The sequence below is a fragment of the Equus przewalskii genome, chromosome 7, assembly GCF_037783145.1.
Source record: "Equus przewalskii isolate Varuska chromosome 7, EquPr2, whole genome shotgun sequence".
In the NCBI taxonomy this organism is placed as follows: Eukaryota; Metazoa; Chordata; class Mammalia; order Perissodactyla; family Equidae; genus Equus; species Equus przewalskii.
Genome location: NC_091837.1, coordinates 41933997 through 41948537, shown reverse-complemented (window position 1 = coordinate 41948537; position 14541 = coordinate 41933997). Strand labels below are relative to the sequence as shown.

The following is a 14541-nucleotide window of genomic DNA, read 5'->3' as shown; positions in this document are numbered from 1 at the left end:
TTAAAAAAGTAAAGCCATATAATTATGTCAATTGATGCAGAAAACGTTGACAAAATCCGATATTTATTCCTGATAAAAGCTCTTATCAAACTAGTAAAAGAAGAGAACTTCCTTAATCTGATAATGGGGATCTACCAAAAACCCACAGCTAGCATACTGAGTGATGAAAAACTGAATGCTTTCTGCCTAAGATCAGAAACAAGACAGGCATGTCTGCCCTTGCCATTTCTATTCAGGGCTGTACAGGTTCTAGCCAGTGCAATCAGGCAGGTAAAAGAAATAAAGAGGCATTCAGATTGGAAAGGAAGAAGTAAAGCTGTCGTTATTCACAGACCACGTGATTATCTATGTAGAAAATCCAATGAAATCTTAAAAAACACTACCAGAACTAATAAACTATTGACTTTAGCAACATTGCAGGATACAAAAGCAATATACATATGTCAATTGGATTTCTATGTGCCAGCAATGAACTATCAGAAATTTAAAATTTAAAAATTATAATACCATTTATAATAGCGTAAAAATATGAAATATTCAGGAATAAATCTGACAAAAGGTGTTAAAAACAACTGTACCCTGAAAACTAGAAAGCAATGCTCAGAGAAAATAAAGAAGGCCCAGATAAATTAGAGAGATATCTCTTGTTCATGGGTTGGAAGACGATTATTGTTAAGATCTCAGTTCTCTCCCAATTGACCTGTAGATTCAACACAATCCAAACCAAAATCCCAGAGGCTCTTTTTTTGGTAGACATTAATAAGCTATTTCTAAAATTCTATGGAAATAGAATAAAATAGCCAAAATAACTCTGAAAAAGAAAAAAAGAAGTTAGAAGGCTAACATTACCTGATTCCAAGAATTATTATAAAGCTACAATAATCAAAACAGCATTGTACTGGTATAAAGATATATGAATAGATCAGTGGAACAGAACAGTAAGTCTAGAAATAAATTCACACATGTATGGACAACTGACTTTTTAACAAAGGCACAGAGACATTGCAGTGAAGAAAGGATAACATTTTCAACAAATGGTGCTGGAACAATTGAATATCCATATGCAAAAACATGAACTTCAATCCATATGTCACACCACATAAAAAATTACTCAAATGGGCCATAGACCTAAGTGTAAAACTTGAAACTATAAAACTTGTAAAAGAAAACATGGGAAAAAAAATCTGTGACCTGGGTTAGGCAAATATTTCTTAGATATAACTCCAAAAGCACAATTCATAAAAGAACAAACTGAACTTCATTAAAATTAAAAACTTCTGCTCCTCAAAAGACACTATTAAGAGAATGAAAAGATAGCCACAGCCTAAGTGAAAATCTTTGCAAAGCATACACAGGGATTGTATCAAGAAGAGAGACGTTTAGAAACTCAATAATAAGAAAATAAACAATCCAGTTTTTAAAATGGCAGAAAGAGTATGGATGGCAATTAAGCCCATGAAAAGATGATTAACACCATTAGTCCTTAGGGAAATGCAAATTAAAACAACAATGAGATATCACTACACACTTAGTAGAATGGCTAAAATTAAACGACTGACTATCCAAGCAATGGCAAGGATTTGAAGGAATTGGAACTCTGATAGACTCCTGAGAACATAAAATAGTAAAACTAGTTTGGGAAACAGTTTGGCAGTTTCTTGAAAAGTTAAACATACACCTACCATATGGTCTAGCCATTCCATTCCGAGATATTTACCCAAGAGAAAAGGAATATATGTTCATACAAACGTGCAAATGTTGGTAGCAGCTTTATTTGTAATAGCCCAAAACTGGAAACAACCCAAATGTCCATCCAGGTGAATGTTTGTCCAGGTGAATGGATAAACAAATTGTTGTATGTCCATACAATGTAATATGACTCAATAAACAGTAATGAACTATTGACACTCATAACAACATGGATGAATCTCAAAATAATTATGGCAAGTGAAAGAAGCCAGACAAAAGAAAAGGTAATCCTGTATGATTCTGTTTATATAAAACTCTAGAAAATGCAAACTAATCTATAGTGACAGAAAGCAGATCAGTTGATTGCTTGGAGATGAGGGAACAAGGGAGACACAGGAGGGAGGGATGACAAGGGAGCATGAGGAGAGTTGAGAGTAATGAATATGTTCATTATTTTGACTGTGGTGATGGTTTCACAAGTATATACATATGTCAAAATTTATCAAAGTGTATACTTTGAGTATGTGCCACTTATTGTCATTTATAGCTCAATAAAGTTGTTTAAAAAGTCAATAGCTTAAGAACAGGTTAGGAAGATATCTGATTTCATGTTAATTTTAGGGGGAAAATATAGTCATGTTTTCATTAAATGCTAATTCAATCGAGTCAGCAGTAAAACATGGCTGACATTAACTAATGCAGAGCAAGAGTGCATTAATAGAAATATGGTGTCTTATTGGAAGGACATTGCCCTAACTGCAGTCTGATTGTGAAAATAGGTCTAGTGTACTTCACTTGGGAAAGGAGCCAGTTTTGTAGTCTACATTTTATGTAGGTGTCAAGGGCAAAAAGAGAGCTCGTAAAGATTTAAGCTCCTGATCATCTGGAAAACCCTTAACAAGATTTAGCAAAACAAATATTTATTGACTGTCTACTGTGTTCCAGGCACTGTGCTAAACATGTTAATTGTGACTGTGAGGTAGGTTTTAGTACCATTTTTCAGATCGTGAAACTGAATCTCGGAAAGGGTTAGCATTTGGCAAAAAAAGAGCTAGTAAATGGCAAAATCAGAATTCAAACTCTTTTTACTTACTACTCAAATGACTCCCATTTTTTAGAAAGTTTATTTTTCCCCCCAGGGATTTTGGGCTAACAGAGAGTTACTGAACCATTGCATAAAGACGATAAGGAGATTGTTTTGGCTTTTTTAAAAAAATTTTATTTCTTTAGCCACGATGTGACAGACATTGTGCCAGGAGCTGGGAATGTCCTCAGGGAGCTCATGACCTAGTGGGAGAAACAAAAAGTTACAAACTACTACAACATAGGGAGCAGAGCTGTGACTTGCTCAAGGAACCTTACAATTCTGTAAACCCTCAAGTGCATACAGGTTCCTGTTTTAAATGAAATCACCAGTAGGGAGAATCAGGCCTTGGTGAGATACAGATGCTGGGCGATCAGCTGCATACTCACTATCAGAGCACCAGATTCTGCACAACAGCCCACAGTTCAAAGTCATGTCTGAGCAAGATCACAGGCTATCACATTTTGGACATGTGGGGCTGCTCCCAAATAACCAAAACCACTAGTGTTAAGTGCTAAATATGCCATGCTACCGTACATGATAAATTCAAGAATAGAAGCATGTACAAGGTAGTAAATATTAGGGCATAACATAATAGGATTTACATTTTGGAAAGTTCACTCTGACCTTATCTAATGCTTATCTGTGCTTTCTGATTATTATATAATTGATATGTTCTGAAATGTATATGTTAATGAAGTAAAATAGGACAAACAATATAAATGAAATAAATTTTCAAAAATTAAAAATGAAACCATGGAGTCTGATCAGATTGTCTTGAGATAAGCAAAAGGGTTGGAGAACACTGATTCTTTAGTAGACAAAGGAAAACTTACACAAGGACAGTGCTTGTCTTGTGCACCATTTTACCCATAGATCCTAGCAAGGTTCTTGACACATGGTAAGTGGTCGATAAATAATTGTTGAATAAATAAATAAATGCAGCAGTGGGATCCAGTATGATAGGAACTGAAAGGTCTCCTGGATTTGGGAGTTAGATCATTGACAACTTTGCAAAAGCAGTTTATTGGAATGGAATTAGTCTTTAAAATCACTAGGTACAATTTAATGCTGAAGTAAACACTCACTTCGTATATTTAAGAAGTACTTCTGATGCCAGTTGTCAGTCTACGCAGAACTATTTTATATCTTTATTTTTTAAAAATTCATTTATTCCACTGTTCTGAAACATTTACATTTTTAAAAATATACATGTGCATGTGTGTATACCTAGGTATATAATATATTCACATATATACAGTGAAAAGTTCTTCTTCCATCCCAACTCTCGTGTACATCCCCCCACCAAACAGTTAACCACTGTTATTAGTTTCTTTCTAGATTTTCTTTATATCTATTCAAGTAAGCACAAATATACATTCTTATTTTTAGACCTTTGTTACTCCAAAGGCAGCATTTTGTCCATACTGTTCTGCACCTTACTTTTTAATTTTCCTGTTTCTTGAGATCTTTCCAAATCCATAGAGATCTTTCTCATTATATTTTTTGCTGCTACATAGTGCTATACTATCTGGATGTGTCATAATTTATTTACCCTGTCCCCTATTGATGGGCATTGATATTGTTTCCAAATGATGCAGCAATGAATCACTTCAACATGTGCCATTTCTCACAACGTTTTTTCTTTTGTATGCATGTACATAGCTGCCCAGGAATTGCTGGGTCAAATGTCCTCATTTGTAATTTCCATAGATGATGTCAAATTACTCTCCAAAGAGGGAGTACTAGTGCGTGTGTGGTGGTGTCTATTTCCACAGAGGCTCACTGACAAAGTTTATTACTGAACTTTTGGATTTTTGTCAATCTGATGGGTGAAAAATAATACCTGACTGTGTTTTTAATTTCAATTTCCCTTATCATTGACGTTGAGCATCTTTGTATTTGTTTAGAAGCTATTTGCATTTTTTTTCTATGAATTCTAAGTTTATGTCCTTTATTTTTTTAATTATTGAGTTGTTTTTTGTCGTAGTTTGGGTTTTGCTAGAGTCAGACCCTAAAGAAAGGACTTGGGTGCAAGTAATTTTGGGGGGAAGTGATCTCTGTAAGCAGGAGTAAGCCAACATGTGTGTGTTCTCTGTGTAGCTGCAGGAAACCAAGAGGGCCTGAGTCTACCAGGCCCTCTGAGAAGCATGCAGAAGGCCTCCCAGAATTATCTCTTCAAAGAATGGAAGGCTGGGACATTTATTCTCATGTCACCCATTAGTTGAGGGCTGCCCCAGAAGTGTTATACTCTCTCACACTTCTGGCCCACACACAGGACTGAGAGCTTGGTGGCCTTGGAGAAGGCCGTGAGACAAAAAACTAAAAGAAGCTAGATGTGAGTTTGACGTTAAGATGCTGTCTCCGGGAATCTATATTCACACAGAACTGTCCACCATAGCTTCTGCAGAAATCAAAGATAGGCCAAAGGGATGTGATGTGGGGCAACGAAGTGTCTACAACAGTAGTCTTTTTTCTTATTGACTTCTGCTGACAGAAACACATAGTGTAATTGTCTGTGAGTTATAAATATTTTCCCTAGTTCATACTTTTGCTTATAGTGTTTTAAGAAATAACAGCTCTATTGAGCTACCTTTCCTATACCATACAATTCACCTGTTAAAAGTGTACAATTAATGGTTTTTAGTATATTCACAAACTTGTGCAACCGTCACCACAATAAATTTCAGAACATTTTCATCACTCCAAGAGAAACCCTGTACCCATTAGCAGTCACTCCCCATTTCACCCCTCTCCTCAGCCCCTGGCAACCACAAATCTGCTATTTCTGTGGATTTGTCTATTCTGGACATTTCATATAAATGGAATCATACAACGTATGGTCTTTTGTAACTGGCTGCTTTCATTTGGCATAATGTTTCCAGAGTTCATCCATGTTGTAGCATGTATCAGTACTTCATTCCTTTGTACTACCGAATAATATCCCATCTTACGGATATACTGCATTTTATTTATCCACTTATCAGTTGATGGACATTTGGGTTGTTTCCACTTTGGGACTGTTATGAATAATGGATATCTGTGTACAGATTATTGTGTGGACATATGTTTTCTCTTCTTTCTCATTTCGTACCAAGAACTGGAATTGCTGGGTCATATGGTAAATCTATGTATAACCTTTTGAGGAACTATTTTCCAAAGTGGCTGCACCATTTTACATTCCCACCAGCAATGTGTGAGAGTTCCAGTTTCTCCATATCCTCACCAACAATTGCTACTGTCTGTCTTTTTTATTTTAGCCATCCTAGTATGTGTGAAGTAGTATTTCGTTGTGGTTTTGATTTGCCTTTCTCCAATGGTTAATGATGTTAAGCATTTTCTTTCACGTGCTCTTTGTCCATTTGTATATCTTCTTTGGGGAAATATCTATACAAATCATCTGCCCATTTTTCAGTTGGGTTATCTGTCTATGTTTTATTGAGTTGTAAGGGTTGTTTATACATTCTTGGTACAAGTCCGTTATCAGAGATATTATTTGCAAATATTTCTCCCACTCTCAGGGTTGTTTTTTCAGTCTCTTGATGGTGTCCTTTGAAGCACTTAAGTATTTTTATTTTGATGATGTCCAGTTCATCTATTTTTTCCTTTTGTGGCTTGTGCTTTTGGTGTCACATCTAAGAAAACATTGCCTAACCCAAGGCCATGGAGATTTACTCCTGTGTTTTCTTCTAAGATTGTTATAGTTTTAGCTCTTACATTTAGATCTATAGTCCATTTTTGGTTAATTTTTGTAGGTGGTGTGAGGAAGAAGTCCATCTTCATTCTTTTGCATGTGGATATTGAGTCGTCCCATAACCATTTGTTGAAAAGACTAGTTTTTTACCCATTGAATTTTCTTTGCGCTCTTGTCATAATTCAATTGCCCATAAAATGTAAGGGTTTGTTTCTGGACTCGGTGCTATTCTGTTGACCTGTATGTCTATCCTTATGCCAAAGCCACACTGCTTGATTATCATAGCTTTATATGAAGTTCTCAAATGTGGAAGTGTAAATCCTCCAGCTTTGTTTATTTTTTTCCCCAAGATTATTTTGGTTATTCTGGGTCCCTTGCATTTCTATATGAATTTTAGGATTACCTTGTCAATTTCTGCAAAGAAACCAGCTGGAATTTTGATAGGGGTTGCACTAAATCTTTAGAACAATTTGAGGAGTATAGCCATCTCAACAATATCAAGTCTGATCTATGAGCATGGGATGTTTCCCCATTTATTTAGGTCTTTTTAAATTCCTTTTAACAATGTTTTGTAGTTTTCATAGTATGTTATGCACTTTTCTTATTAAATTTATTCCTGTTTATTCTATCTGATGCTATTGTAAATGGAAATTTTTCCTTAATTTTATTTTTCTATGTTCATTACAAGTGCATAGAAATACAATTGAGTTTTGTGTATTAATCTGGTATCCTGCCACCTTGGTGAACTCATTTATTTATTTATTTATTTTTCGTGAGGAAGATTGGCCATGATATCTGTTGCCAATTTTCTTCTTTTTGCTTGAGAAAGATTGTCCCCGAGCTAACATCCATGCCAATCTTCCTCTATTTTGTATGTGGGACACTGCTCCAGAATGGCTTGATGAGCAGTGGGTAGGTCCACACCTGGGATCCCAACCTGTGAACCCCGGGCCACTGAAGCCGAGTGCTTGAACTTAACCACTACGCCACTGGGCAAGCCCCTAACGTTTACTAACTCTCATAGTTTTGTAGTGTATTCCTTAGGATTTCCTTTTTGTTCATTTCATTTGAGTCATCTAATTTGATGTCTATATGAGTTTGCTAGGGCTGCTCTAACCAAATACCATAGACTAAGTGGCTTAAACAGCAGAAATTTATTTTCTCACAGTTCTGAAGGCTGCAAGTCCAAGATCAAAGTGCAGTAGAGTTGGTTTTCCCTGAGTCCTTCTTCCCTGGGTTGCAGATAGCAGCCTTCTTTATACCCTCACATGGCCTTTCCTCTCTGCATGTGCATCCCTAGTGTCTTTTTCTCTTCTTATATGGAAATCAGTCATATTAAATTAAGGCCCCACCCTTATGACCCCATTTAACCTTAATTACCTCTTTAAAGATCCTATCTCCAAATACTGTCACATTTCTAAGGTACTAGGTTTTAGGGCTTCAACATATGAATTTTGTGTGGGAGGGGGGACACACAATTCAGTCCATAGCAGGGATACAGTTGTTCATAATATTCCTTTATAATTCTTTTGATTTCTGTAAGGTTGATAGTGATGCCCTCTTTTTCATTTTTGATGTTAGTAATTTGCATCTTTTCTCTTTTTTTCTTGGTCAATCTAGATAACAGTTTGTCAATTTTGTTGATTTACTCAAAGAACAAGCTTTTGGTTTGTTGATTTTTCACTATTGTTTCTCTATTCCCTACTTCATTCATTTCTGTTTTAGTTTTTATTATTTCCTTTCTTCTGCTTACTTTGGGTTTAGTGTGCTTTTTTTTTTTCTACTTTCTTAAGGTGGAAGGTTAGGTAATTTATTTGAGATCTTTCTTCTTTTTTAATATAGATATTTACAGCCATAAATTTCTCTCTAAGCACTTCTTTAATGGCATCTCATAAGTTTTCATATGTTGATTTTCATTTTTATTTGTCTTAAAGTGATATCTAATTTCCCTTGTGATTTCTTCTTTGATCCATTACTTATTTAGGAGTGTGTTGTTTCATTTCCACAGATTTGTGGATTTCTCAGATTTCTTCTGTTATTGGTTGTTATTTGATTCCACTAAGGTCAGAGAATGTATTTTGCATGATTTCAATTCTTTAAATTTATTGAAGCTTGTCTTATCACCTATCCTGGAAAATGTTCCCTGTGCACTTGAAAAGAATGTATATTCTGCTTCCATTGGGGAATGTTCTATTGATATCAAGTAGGTCTAGTTTGTTTATAGTGTTGTTCATGTCTTCTGTTTCTCTGTTGATCATCTCACTAGTTATTCTATCCATTATTGAAAGCAGAGCATTGAAGCTTCCAACAATTATTGTTGAATTGCATATTTCTCCCTTCAATTTTGTTCTTGCTTCATTAATTTGGGGCTCTGTTGCTAGGTGCATATATGTTTATAATTGTTATGTTTTCCTGGTGGATCAACCCTTTTATCATTATAAAATGTCCTCCTTTATCTCTAGCAATAGTTTTTGTCTTAAAGTCTATTTTTTATGATGTTAGTATGGCCATTTCAGCTCTCTTCTGGGTATGGTTTGCATGGTTATAGTGTGTTTTGCCATACAGAATTTTTAAACTTTTATGTAACTGAATATATCAGTCTTTTTTTATGGCTTCCACATTTTGAACAATAGTTTGATCTTTTCCATTTCAAGGTGATAATTAACTCTCCCATGGTTTCTTCTATTATTTCTATATCTTTAGTTTTTATGTTTATATTTTTTATCCATTTGATTTTATTTTATACTTGGTATAAGATATGGGTCCAGCTTAATTTTTTTCTTATACATCCAATTGCCTCAACACACTTTATTAAATAGTTCATCTTCATTGCTGCTTTGAACTGCTACCTTTATCTTATACTAAGTTCTCATGTGTATTTGCATTTACTTCTTACTGTCTTTTTTGTTCCATTGTTCTGTTTTTCTACTAATACACCAAGACCATAGTATTTTGTTGACTGAGGTTTTGTAATGTCTTATATCATCAGGCTAGCCTCCCCTCATTTCTCTTATTTTTCAGAATGTTTCCAGCTATTCTTGTGTGTTTATTTTTTTCCTATCAACATTACATCAATTTGCCTACTTAAAACATTCAAATAATTCTAATAGTAGTTCTAATAATATCTACACCTGTTGATATTTTCCTAGGATCATATTAAATTTATAAATTAACTTAGATTGGCATTTTTTTGGCAAGAAATATTCCTAGTCAGAAACGTGGCATGTCTTGACATTTGTTCAGATCTATTTTCATGATTTTCAGAAGTATTTTTTTTAATTTTTAAAAATCTTTAATATGAAAATTTTAAATACATATAAAAAGAAAGAGAATATAATGTAATAAACCACTACCATAGACCTATCACCCAACCTCAGTAATTATGAACACAGGGCTAATATTTAGTCTTACCACTTCTCTCTTTCCCTCCTTCAATATTTTAAAACAAATCCCAAACATTATATTAAAGAAATATTGTAAAGTTTTCTTGATATAGGTGTGTACATTTCTTATTAAGGTTATTCCTAGGCATCTGATCTAGCTAATGGTTGTTGTTCATATTTATGAAAGTTTATTTCTGTACATTAATTTTGTACCCTTTCATTATTTTAAAAATATTGGTCTGTGCTGTTGGAATTCATTGATTTGAAAAAATAAGGCGAACCACAACCCTTCATAATTCATCAACCACATTTCATCTATATGTTTAGCTGAGCTGTTAGAAATATGCTAAAACTGTAGGTATAAATTAGAGTCGTAAGCTATTAGTCTTGTTCCAAATGATATGCTTGTGGCCTGAAACATAGCTTACCTGGGACTCCTATCCCATAAGGCTGTCTTTTAAAACCTGACACACTTGGGCTGACTTCAGTTTCCTGCAACTTTATAATGTTGGATGTGCACTTGCCAGCTTCTGTTCTTCCTGTGGACCTTAAAATCACTCCCTGGTGGTAAACCAGGCCCCCATAAAGGCACATTAACCCTTCTAAGCTAGTAGGGGACCATTTTAGTCTTTTGAGTTCTTATGAGTAGCACTGATCAGATGTATCAGGAATCAAGTTGTAGTATGAATGCTAATTTTTTTAATAATTTTTTCATGTAGCACCATCAGTGTCCTGCTCGTTAGAGCACTTTGTTTTTCAAATTGTCAGAGAGTTTTAACAGTCCCTTTGGAGTTTTTGGGGGGTTTTTTAAATCTTTAATTTTTTCCTTTTTCTCCTAAAGCCCCCCAGTACATAGTTGTGTACTTTTGGTTGTGGGTCCTTCCAGTTGTGGCATGTGGGATGCCGCCTCAGCATGGCCTGATGAGTGGTGCCATGTCTGCGCCCAGGATTCAAACCGGCGAAACCCTGGGCCAGCGGAGCAGAGCGTGCGAACTTCACTGCTTGGCCACGGGGCCGGCCCCTAACAGTCCCTTTGGATGCTTTCCTGTGTTAATTGATTAAGCTCTTCTCTTGGAGTAGAGTCAGGGATTTAGAGTCTATACGCGTTTTCAAAAACTCTAGTTGGCTTGAGTCTTTATCCCCTTAGCCTGGGTCTGAAATGGCCTATAGTTTTTCCGGACTGAATTATTTTCTGAGTCCAAATAGGGACTTTCTTTTGGATGTACCTGGTATTACATAGGTAAATTAATTCTAGTTTATTCAGAAAATTAAAGCAACTTTCCTTCAGAGAAAAGTGCTTTCTCCTAGATCACAGTGACTTAGTTTGTACGATACTTTTTAAATGACAAACCAATCTGGATAAAGATAAATATATCTTGTTAAAATATGGCTTTGAGGGGAACTGTGGAGACAGTTTTAATATGGTGCATAATGATACCCTTGATGCCAGGTCATCTGACTATCACCAAGTTAAGTGACTGCTACTTCATTGAGTTCTTATAGGGATTAAGTGAATTAATATGTTTAAAGTGCTTAAAATAGCACCCAGCACATGAAACTTATAGTGAGTGATTGTTAAATACATAAAAGAAAATAAAACCTGAATACAAAGAAACTGAGTTTCCTGAACAAGGAAAAAACTGAAATTCTACAATCTACTTTTTCTCACCTCACTCTTGTTGAATTAATGTCCTTCCTACATATATAAATAGTTGCTAATTTGAACAACCTCTTTCATTTTAAAGATTCGCCGATTCTCAGTCCAGCTAATTCTGCGATCAATTTAAGTGGAGCTCAGGACCTGACCCGGAATAAGAATGTTGTGAAGCCACTGGCTTTATCTTTGCAGGTTGTAGGGAAGACTTTTGCTGCAGGTGATGTTTTCCTCACTTATCTTTCTTTGGTAAATACATAGTCTATAGAAGATTTGTGTGAAATTTAAGTGATAAGTTGGCAGAAGAAAAGAAAAGATGCTTCTTCGCCAATTGAAGACAGAAGTGGGGCTTTTATAATAATGTATTATTATATAAAGCTTTGTTTTCCCTATGTTCCAACCAGAAGAGTCAAAGAATGTCATTTGGCACACGCAGGAGACAGCACGTTGAGTCCATTCAACAAACATTTTTTGGATACCTGTTACGATGAGGAACTGGGGAAGCAAAGACAAATACGGCTCAACCCCTGACCTCTAATGTACTTGTAACCTAGTAGGGGAGATAGACCTGTAAGAAGATATTTTCAGTGTACTACAGTAAATACAGCCATATGACTAATATGACTAACAAGAATGAGTTCTTGGAGGAGCTTGGTCTTGAACTGTGAGGACATATTCATCATACAAAGGAGTGGGGGAAGATATTTCAAATTGAGAGAAAAGCAGGGGCTAAGCTTGAAAGGAAAAGGGAAGGAAAGAAGCAGTGTGATATGTGCAGGAACTTCCAGCTGTTTGGACTCGTTAGAACCATACAAGGTAAAGCTCAGGGAGTGGCAGAAGGGGAGCAAGTGTTGGACAAGGGAAATGTCATGGGAGACCAGGCTAAGAAGCATGGATTTTACTCTATAACCTGTGGAACAGAGGAGTGGCATGGTCTGATTTGAACTTGAGCTAGATCATTTTGGCAGCAAAAAAAATAAATAAATAAAAAATAAGAGGTAAGAAAACTAGTTGGAGGTCATTTCAGTAGTCTAAGTGGGAAATGACGAGGTCCTTGGCCAGGGTAATAATAGGTTAGAGGGGGAGAGACAGATTGGAGAACTACTTAGGAAGTAAAAGTAGCAGAACTTGACTGATTAATGTGAGCATGAAGCAGAAGAAGGAGTCTTGGCTTACATCCATCTTTCTGGGCTAATGGTGGTGCCACTACTTCAGACAGAGAATATAGAAGGAGGAGCAGCTTCCCCAGGAGGAGATTGTGAGTTCGATTTTGAACATGTCAAGTTTGAGATACACATAAGACAACCAAGTGAAGCTGCTCAACAGTCATTTAATTTATCACAGGGGGAAGTCAGGACTGATGGTATAGAGTTGAGCCACCAACATGTGGTTAAAATCACCAAGGTAAATAGTATCAGCCAAGGAGAAATGTAGGGTAAGGCAAGCTGTGAACTATGGATAGAATCTTAGGAAATTCCAGTGTTTAAGGAAAAGAAATAGAGAGGTAGAAGAAAAATAAGGAGAAAGGGAGCCTATCATTCTTGGAAACTTTCCAACAGTTAGGCATCATAATTTATCCAGACCACTTTTGTTTTTACCCTGGTCCAGCAATTCTTGCAGGATCTACCTTCTGATTAGATTACAGACCTGGACAAACTGAATCCAAATTTTTACAGCATTAAAAAAATTAGTGAAATTATGGGTGTAGGCAGTAATCATCCTGGTTGCTAAAACCATGAGATGAATGGATGATGAACAACTTTATAATTAGAGGACTAGGCTAACAACTCTTGAACCCACTGATCAATATTAACCTCACAAGAAGAGAGAAAAACAGCCATTCCCTGATGGAAGTAGACGACAGTCCTTATGAGATACTCTTGCCAAGAAAAATCAAACTGAATCTGAGCAAGCCTCTATATCTAACAGTTAGCTTATGAGAATTAGAGGAGACGTTAAATGGCACCATGGATATCCAATCAGCAAAATCCAGAAAATGAGAAATTCTGCCAGGTTTCCAGAAATTAATTGTAACAAAGAAGAAGAAGAATCCTATAGATTAAAAGAAGTTTAAGGGACATAGCAACTAAATTCGATGTATGGATCTTTTTTGAATCCCAATTTGAGCAAGCCAACTGTAATAATCATTTCTGAGATAGTTGGGGGAAATTTGATTACTAAGATATTTTTATTAAGAAATTATTAATCATTGTTAATTTTAAGTATAATGACGATGTTATGTTTTTTTAAGAGTCCTTTTATTTTAAAAACAGATTGATTTATGAATGAAATGATATGATAAATGAGTTTTCTTCAAAATAGCCTCTGTGTTTATGTGGGATGAGGGGAAGAGAGAGAGAGGATAGATAAAGCAAGATTGGCCATGTGTAAATAAATGTTGAAGCTGGGTGGTGGATATGTAGTTTATTATACTATTCTGCCTACTTTTATATAGGTTTGAAAATTTCCATAATTCAAAGCTTAAAAAAAGTTTTCTCTTCCTTCCACCCACCATCTCCAAAGACTTCACTGAAAATGATTCTAGAAGATCTCTTGGGTCCTAGAAAGTTATTTTTAGGTGACGTTTCATTTTATTGAAGGTGCTATTCTGTTGGTTGTAGTTGGCTTTATACAACTGGGCTGTCCTGTCAGTGATGAGGGTCAGGTTTATCGTATGGTTACAGCATCACAGAAAGCGGTGTCCTGCTCAACCTCTGTTCTAAGTGGCTTCTCTTGTGTTCTACAGATGCTGCTAATGGAAACAGTAGCCATGGAGGGAAGAGCAGTACATCTAGCTCCACTCCAGCCCGCCCAGGGAATTACTCTTTGTCACCAAGACCTAGCTATGCATCAGGAGACCAAGGTACAATACCCATCTGAGAGTTTTGAAATAATGCAACTTAATTATGGAAGAAATGCTGCAGAGTTTGGAATGATGAATTATCTGACAGCACACTCTCAATTTTTCCTTAGCCTCTTATACAATGTTTTGAAAGTTTATGATTGGTGTGAACAGTAGTGATTAAATATCTTGGTG

At 35.8% G+C, this 14541-nt stretch overlaps 1 protein-coding gene across 15 annotated transcripts in view; it reads left to right on the top strand.

Moving 5' to 3' along the window:
* Positions 1-14541, top strand: part of GREB1L (GREB1 like retinoic acid receptor coactivator) — a 243667-nt gene that overhangs the window by 155654 nt on the left and 73472 nt on the right. For all 15 annotated transcript variants that reach the window (XR_011542603.1, XM_070629709.1, XM_070629713.1 and 12 more), the window contains 2 exons: positions 11596-11724; positions 14251-14367. Coding sequence is in view for 14 of the 15 variants with exons in the window: in XM_070629709.1 (XP_070485810.1) it covers positions 11596-11724; positions 14251-14367 (246 nt within the window). In the remaining variant the exon portion in view is untranslated. The remainder of the gene's footprint in view (positions 1-11595; positions 11725-14250; positions 14368-14541) is intronic.